This window comes from Arachis duranensis, chromosome 7, assembly GCF_000817695.3.
Source record: "Arachis duranensis cultivar V14167 chromosome 7, aradu.V14167.gnm2.J7QH, whole genome shotgun sequence".
In the NCBI taxonomy this organism is placed as follows: domain Eukaryota; kingdom Viridiplantae; phylum Streptophyta; class Magnoliopsida; order Fabales; family Fabaceae; genus Arachis; species Arachis duranensis.
In genome coordinates, this window is record NC_029778.3 from 73,080,419 (window position 1) to 73,089,474 (window position 9,056).

Sequence of the window (9,056 nt, forward strand, 5' to 3'; positions counted from 1 at the left end):
CTTACTATATCTGGTTCAACCTTGGTTAAATTTTAATTGAATCTTTAAACTTTTGAACTTCTAATTTTACTAATTCAGCGGCTCATTCTATTTTCATAACCTTGACAATAATAGAATAAACAATAATGGTAAGGTAAATAATTGGTATGGGTTAACTCGACTAAATCCTTATTTTAGTCCTGAGATTTATGCCAATTGTCTTTTCGGTTCCCGAAATTCAAAATTTTTAATAATTGTATCCAAGATACAGTTTTGAACACCATTTTGATCCCTAACCTCTTTTTGGAGCCAATTAACAGAGTACTAAGGTAGCAAAATTTCGTACTGGACGCTACAACATCTAGGTGACGTAACTAAATTTGATTTTGGACCCAATTTAGTTCTTGAAACTCTAATTTATGCACATATTGATCCGAATTCCTAACTTCTACATCTTTCTTCTAAAAAATATCATCAATTAAACACCAAAAAATTTCAGGACTCTTTCTCTGCACTCTTTATAAGAATACACAACATTCTTCATAACAACAACAAATACTTCACTTTACGCTAAGTTTCTATTATCACCTTACCATCAATAACCAATATCTTATTTTATCAAACCATAATAATGTCTTTTATTTCGGAGATGCTTAGCGATGATCAAACCTTCAACCTTTTTCTGTCCAAGATCAATAGGTGCCCATCTTAAGTACTCCAACAGATAGAAAAAAGACAAAAAATGCCCACATTTTTCTTTCAGATCTTCTAGGTCTCAAGAAAGACGAGGTTAAGATGGAGGTCAACCATGGAAGGATGCTTCAAATAAGTGGTGATAGGCATGTTGACGACAATAGCGATGATGATAAGAACAAGAAGATGATAAAGTGGAACCGCATTTAGCTATGTTACGGAAAATTCCAAAGAAGATGCAGGCTCTCAGAAAATACAAAGGTAAAACAGGTTATGGAGAATGGTGTGTTTGTAAGTGCTTTCGAATATAATAAGAATAAGAATATACTAATGTTATAAGAATAAGAATATACTAATATTCATCTCTTAGTAGCAAAGAAGAAGAGGATGCAAAAGTCAGGAATTTAAATCAATAATATGTATAAATTAGGATTTCAGAGATTAAATTGGATCTAAATCAAATCTTGTTACGTCACTTAATTAGTTGTTGTAGCATATCTAACGTGTCAATATTATGCACATAAATATTTCGTTCACTAATTTAATGTCAAAAAAAGGCTAAATATTAAAATGGTACTCGAAAATTATATTTAGATATCTCTAAAAGAATTTTAAATTTTAAAGATCAAAACAGAGGAACTATATTAAAAATACTACTATAAGAATTTTGAATTCAAAGATAAAAATAAAAATTAGTGTAAATTTCAATTATGTAATTAACTAATTATTATTATTATTATTATGATTTATGACAATTGAGCAAGAGTCTAGAAATTAATGAAACTCAATTCTTACAATATTATATATTGTTGAAAATTGAATCAACCGATTGCTTCAATTGAATTAACCAAAAATGGTTGTATTCCAAATCGAAAAATTGTAAATTGATTGAAGCAGTTTTTTTCTATATTAAAATACTAGTTAGAAAATTATTCTTTTAAGAAAAGTCATTCTTAAGAAATATATTACATAAAATATATTATTTTATTATACTCAATTTAATTTTGGTTAAATCTCAATTAAATATTTAAACTTTTAACCATTTAGTTTTATTTGAATATTCGGTCCAATGATTGATCCACTTTCAAAACTTTAGTATTTCATGCCCACAGGCAGTTCATTTGGCCAGTAAAATTAACCAAAGGGTTAGTTTAATAAATACATAATAAATATATGAAAATTTTAAAATTTAATTTTTTTTATAAATTTAATTAACATGTGTTTTAAAAATATATGGTAAAATTATTATTAGTGATATTTTTTAATTTTTGTAATAAAGAAAACCTTAACATTTTTATATTTTTAATATTTTCTAATTTATAGTTTTAATATATGTTCTAAAAACATAAGATAGTTAAACCTTTAGCAAAAAGAAAATTAATTGGTAAAATGGTAAATGACTAGATAATTAGGCGTAGAAATTAATGTGTTGGAACAAGATAATCAAGCTGGTTTGACTGGTAGCTAGAAATAAACGTAAGTAAATATAGTTAACATGTCTCTATCTCCAGCTATATATGCATCCTACCGCTCAATTATCCAGTATTCTACATTTTAATGGAATCAATATAGTTGTCATGTATTTTAATGGAATTATAGTATGTCATGTACGAACAGTTTATGTTATTTTTGTTGTTTAACGAAGAGTTAAATTTCTAACATGCTCATCTTGGGATTTTTTATTTTAATAAATAAAATAATTATAATAATTACTGAAATAAATAATTTAAAAAATATTTATCGAAATAAATATTTCTCTTTTGTCTCGTTTATACGGTAAACGAGATAATTTTTCATATATCTTGTTTATAGTGTAAATGAGATATGTGTATTTTCTTAATTTTTTATATATCTCGTTTACGGTATAAACGAAATATATGTATGTATATATAAATAATTAAATATAATTTTTTAGAATAATAAAAAATATTAATAATTTAAATTAAACCAAATTCTTAAAAATGAAACGTTTCAAATAATATAAAAAATGGACGATTTTAAATAATAAAAAATAAATAGTGTATTTTAAATAATAAAAAATATGGACTGTCCATTTAAAATAAACACGTTAACACGTTTACTTTTTCATTAAAATGAGTGAAAACATATATCAGTATACCGTTAAACTATCCACTATTAACACAATTATCTTTTTTTAACTACCAATTATTTAAATTGTATGTTGACCCTTTATCGTAGCCGCTAATATCCAAATAATACATTAACCCTTCATTCATCCTTAGAAATTGCATTTTATTCTCAACCACTTCCTTCATTTCTGTATCTCTCACTTCTAATTATTTACCGTAAATTCTGCTCAATTATTTTCAAATTGTTTTTAAAATAAAAAAGATAAAACAAAATATTTTTATATTATAAAAATATATAAAAAATAGATACAAACAATAATGCAAATATTAATTTTAATTATTTCGAATTATTTTTATACAAAAAAATTATTGGAAAAGAGATAAAAATATAAAAAAAGTTGTTATAAACAAAATAAACCTATGTATGTTTAATTTATTAATTATTATCATTAGAATTTTAAAATTATCTTTTCAATAAAAAGTTTTTAGTTTTTTATTTCTAACAATATAATAAGAATATTAGTTAAAGTTTTAAATGAATGGAATAAGCAATCATATTAATAATGAATAGTTAAAAAAATAATCATGTTAATACTTAATAGTGAACAATTTAACAGTGTATTTATGCATGCTTTCATTTATTTCAACGATAAAAAAAAGTAAACTTGTTAACGTTTTATTTTAAATGTATAGTTTATCTTTTTTATTATTTAAAATGCACTGTTTATCTTTTTTATTATTTAAAATCATTCATCCTTTATATTATTCGAAACGTTCTATTTTTAAAAATTTGGTATAATTTAAATTATTAATATTTTTTATTATTTTTAAAATTTATATTTAATTATTTATATATACATATATCTCGTTTACACTGTAAACAAAATAATTTTTCATGTATTTCATTTACATGAAAAATTATCTCAAACACAATGTAAACGAGATAAAAAAATATTTATTTTGATAAATATTTTTTGAATTATTTATTTCAATAATTATTATAATTATTTTATTTATTAAAATAAAAAATCTTGTGGACACAATGGCTAGCTTTCGAAAGCTGTTGTTTTCCTTTTTTTTTTTGGTGGTTCTAAGCTGGCAAAAAGGAGGAGATCCAGTTAACAGAAACGTGTAAATGTCTTAACACTTAATTTTTTAATTTAAAAAAATACATTGATCTTGGATTTTTTTTATTAAATTTGAGGATATAAAAACACATTCATCAAACTAAAACTAATTTTTTACAAATTACTTTTTTACATTTATTTATTTATGTATTTATTTATTTCTTAATCATTCATAATCATAATCATAATCATTATTATTATTCTATCATCGCCGCTACTGTTATAATTGTTATTTAAAAATACAATTTCTCTTTTATAATGTGCCAACTTCTAATTAAATAATATCTTAATCTAATTACTAATTATATTTAAATAAATTATAATAAAATTAATTTATAATTAAATTATTATTCAAAATAGATCGTTGTATAAATTTTAAAAAAATTAATAAACAAAATTCTTCTTTTCCTAAATTTTCTTTTTTTAACACTAATTCTCTCTCCAATGGTTTTCACTCTGTTATTGTAAGAAGACCAATATCAAATAATCACTTATTTTAAATAATAACTTAAATAATAACAAAAAATTTTAGAAGCTCTATAGATCGCTATTATGATTTTTTTTTTTTGTGACTAACTCTATTATGATTAAGATACATTTGTATGTTATATATTTATTAAAACTAAAAGTTTAAAAACTTTTACTAGTGATCTTAACATGTACATGTAGCATAAATAATGTAAACTAACCTTTTTAAAAATTTCTTCCATAAATTTACAAAAGTATTGAGAATTTTAAAGTTTTGGATTTTGAATAAAATTTGATTGCATTTAGCATTTTAATAATAAGCGCTCTTAAAACATCTGTTAGCAAAATCCTATCCTAATTTTTGAAATCTAATTTACATTTTATGATCATCTATAAAAAATTAGACATTATTCACAGTAACAAAATTATATAATTCTTACCTTTCCTTAACTATATGAACTATCACGGTCTGGAAATTATTATATCTAGATCAGAGTGGCCAAAGTGGTATACTTCAAAACCCTTCCGAGTTTAATAATCAATGTATGAAACTGGCAATTATTTATTACATACTTCAAAATCAACTACTGATTTCAACTTTAATTTGAACTCACAATTTCTACTTGCAAGTCCTAACGAACTTCCATCCGCTCAAACTCTCCTAATAAATTATATGTGACATTATATGTGTATATAAATATAGGTAGTAGTCATACATTAATATTTCACTTGAAACACGTTAATTGAACAAAATAATATTATTAATCTTCTCCCCCTTAATTATAATATAAGCCATGGAGATTCTGTTCTTATCTCTCTTAATAACATTTTTATGCTATGCTTTGTTCTGTTTGTATAATTTAATCCATGAAATTAGAGGCCAATCGTGCTACTTACTAGCATATGAATGCTTCAAGCCCCCAGAAGACACAAAACTTGACAGAGACACATGTGTGAGAATCATCCGTAGGAACAAGAATCTTGGTCTGCAAGAGTACAAGTTCCTCTTGAAAGCAATGGCCAAGTCCGGGATTGGGGAGCACACTTATGCGCCGAGGAGTGTGATTGAGGGAAGAGAAGAGTGTGCCACAATTGAAGATTCATTGAAGGAAGTTGATGAGATCATGTTTGAGACACTTGATAGGATCTTCAAGAGGACTCGGCTTTCTCCTGTTCAGATTGATATTCTTGTGGTTAATATAACGGTTTTCTCTTCAATTTCTTCCTTTGCAGCTCGCATCATAAACAGGTAAGGGCCATGAATGGATTATTATTATGGAGTTTATATGTTGAAATTATTATTATTATTTTTCGTTATTAATAAATTAATTATTAATATTTAAAAATATAGACTAAAATATATTATTAGATTATTAAATTAAATTTATAATTAAAAATAATAAATTCTGATGATTATCTAATATTTTTTAATAGTATATTGTTGACTAATATATTAGATGATACAGTAGTTTTACCATTTCATTTATCGAAACAATTATTATAGTTTATCTTAGAAATATAATTATTATAAGATGATAATTTAGGTGCAGTCGACTTTATGTGAAGTTGATAGTTGAGAGCTATTAAATGAAAATTTAGTCAAATCAATCAAATCATCTAACGACTCTCAATTATCAACTTCACGTGAAGTCGACTACACACACCTGAGTTTCCACCTTATTATAATTGATTATTTGTTGTATTTTACATATTCACCTATTTAAAACTACATATTATATTTTATTAGAATATCAAGAATTATTATCTGAATTCAATTACTATTTTACTTTTTTTCTATTTTCTTACCAAGATTTACTTTGACTTTTTACTTTAATAACTCTTACTAATTCTTAATATCTTTGTTTCGGTTATGAATTACACCTGTCTTTGAGATACTAACATGATACATCTAATATAAAAAAAAAATATGTGCTGCAAAGAATATAAGGGACGGATACTGGAACAAACATATATTTGAAAAAAATAAAAATAAAAATAAATTATGATACTATTAAACTTGATAAATATTAGGTTTTAGTAAATATTTTTTATTATTTTATAACATGTAATATATAATAAATTTTGTGTATATTTCAAAAATTAAATATATTATTTTAAAAGTTTAATTTTGATGACTGATCTTTATTTTAGATAACTATTCTTGCTATTAATATAAAATACAGTTAATTTTTGTTACCTAATTAAATGCACGTTAAGTATATTAAAATTAAATTTTTATTTTAATAACCCAAATTAAATTGATTAAACTTCTAAATCTCTCACCCTATATTAAACAGTATGATGTCTAATAATAATTGAGTTTTCAAACTTTGCATGTGATTCACTTTAATTTAATTTGTTGTGACCACTTTTATTGTTACTATAAATATATAGGTACAAATTGAGGGAGGATATTAAGGTCTTCAACCTGAGCGGGACAGGTTGCAGCGGAAGCATAGTAGCCATAGATTTGGTGCATCGTCTTCTGAAGACGGTGCACAAGAACTGCCTCGCCGTTGTGGTGAGTACAGAGTGCCTCAGCCAGTCATGGTACTGCGGCAAGGTAACCTCCATGATGCTATCTAACTGTCTGTTTCGCTCCGGCGGTGGCTGCTTGCTCCTCACTAACAACCCCTCCCTGAAGCCAAATGCAATTCTGAGGCTAAAGCATGTGGAAAGAACCCACCTTGGAGCAAGTGATGAAGCTTACGGTTCTGCCATGATGGTGGAAGATGAACAAGGGTAACGAAAACTTTGCCATGCATGTATACAACTATAAATTAAAATTATATAATTAGTATTAATATCCCTATTTCGCGTCTTAGTAGTATATACGTGTCTTTACTTCTTTTTAGTGATATAGCTGGAGTGGATCATCTCCAGTGAAAAAAAACTGATGGTGTTATTTGTGATCTCTCACCTTTTATTGTTCTTTTTTTTATATTTATTTTTGCTTCTACTTATAAAGTCAATAGTGAGAGATCACACTTCATTTTCTTAAGTGTTAAAAAAACTAGAGAAAATTCATTTTCGTGATCTAGCTACTACAATGTTAGGAATTTGATAATTTGCAAAAAAAAAAATTACTAACTATTAAATTAAATTTGGTTCATATATCAATTATTTAGTTTTCTCCTCTAATTACTAGTAGTGGGTTGATAGACATATACCTTTGTTTTGATTTAGATTTACAAATAATGGTTACTTTTTTAGATGCATAGTAGTTATGATTATGAAACTTTAATAATTATTTATTTGTATTTTAGTTAAATGTATTTATAGATCTGAAAATGATTTATTTTGTTAGGCCAGTTTTTAGAGACCAAATTTCATTTAGGAACCCAATCATCTTTATATATGTATATGTATAGAATAGATATAGATATTATCACTTTTGAATAAATATTTATTTTTGTATTATATAATTATATAATTTTATTTAATATATAACATCCTAATTTTTCATAAATTAAATTTACCGTATTTTTCATATCATAATCTTTGTATGTTAATACTGTATCCGTATGGTGGTGCAAAATAGGCACCAAGGAATCTACCTAAAGAAGAGTGTCCCCAAAGCTGCCTCTGAAGCCTTGAAGGTGAACCTCAAAATAATGGTGCCTAAGATTTTACCATTATGGGAAATTGTGTGCTATTTCACTATGTCCATCTACCATTCAACAATGAAAAGGGGAAATAATAACAAAGGTTTGAATTTCAAGTCAGGGATAGAACATTTTTGTGTGCACCCTGGAGGAAGAGCAGTGATTGATGAAATTAGTAAGGGTCTTGGGCTAAATGACTATGATATTGAGCCATCAAGAATGACAATTCACCGTTGGGGCAACACATCTTCAAGTGGGGTATGGTATGTTTTGAGTTACATGGAAGCAAAAAAGAGGCTTAAGAAAGGTGATAGGGTTCTTATGATTGGGCTTGGGTCAGGGTTTAAGTGTTGTAGCTGTGTTTGGGAAGTTATGAGGGATTTGGAGGGTAATGTTGGTAATAATGTGTGGATGGATTGCATTGATAATTATCCTCCAAATAAATTAGGTACCATCTTTGTCAATGACGATCAAATTTTAGCTAGCATCAAAAGTGGGTAAAAATAGAACTCACTATGAAAGGAAAATGTAATAACTCGAAGAAATAAAATAAAAATTAATTATTTATGTTACTTTTTACCTATATAATTATTTGTATATTGTATTGAAAAAAAAAAATCATGCAAACAAAATATTAATTATTTATGTTAATTTTTACCTATATAAATGCTTTCTTTTGTAAGACATGTTTATATGGTTTCATTTTTATTGTTTTTAAATATTTGTTGAAAAAGCCATTAACATAGTAAAATAAATAACATTCAATCAAGTTGAAAAGTAAAATGTTAAAGTAATGTATATGAAATATCAAATATATATAGGTGTATCGATGTTGTAAAAATCTAAAATTAGCATTTATTATCTGAATCTTCACATAACATTATTAGTATAATTTTTTTTTAACAACTATTTAAGAGTAGTGGTATCTATTCTTCAAATTAAAATCTTCGATAGAATCTGAATCGATAACTCTAATCAAAATTAGAATCAAAATCCAAACAAAGCAGTGGGATTTGGAGGTTAGTTAGACAAAAACAATCAAAAATAATAGAGAGTCATTCACGTAAAGACGCTTAAAACATTTTTTTTAAAAA

At 25.4% G+C, this 9,056-nt stretch overlaps 1 protein-coding gene across 1 annotated transcript; it reads left to right on the plus strand.

The window, feature by feature from the left end:
* The first annotated feature begins 5,084 nt into the window (after positions 1-5,084).
* Positions 5,085-8,527, plus strand: LOC107459963 (3-ketoacyl-CoA synthase 19). The gene is made up of 3 exons (XM_016078284.3): positions 5,085-5,606; positions 6,752-7,099; positions 7,899-8,527. The coding sequence occupies exons 1-3, from the start codon at positions 5,152-5,154 to the stop codon at positions 8,461-8,463; spliced, it is 1,368 nt and encodes a 455-aa protein (XP_015933770.1). The 5' UTR covers positions 5,085-5,151; the 3' UTR covers positions 8,464-8,527.
* Positions 8,528-9,056: the final 529 nt, after the last annotated feature.

What these genes read in the sequence shown, in the direction of transcription:
- LOC107459963 (XM_016078284.3), top strand. Translation starts at nt 5,152, where the DNA reads ATGGAGATTCTGTTCTTATCTCTCTTAATAACATTTTTATGCTATGCT. An exon ending in GCAGCTCGCATCATAAACAG is followed by an intron (nt 5,607 to 6,751) that starts GTAAGGGCCATG and finishes ATAAATATATAG; the next exon opens with GTACAAATTGAGGGAGGATA. An exon ending in ATGGTGGAAGATGAACAAGG is followed by an intron (nt 7,100 to 7,898) that starts GTAACGAAAACT and finishes GGTGCAAAATAG; the next exon opens with GCACCAAGGAATCTACCTAA.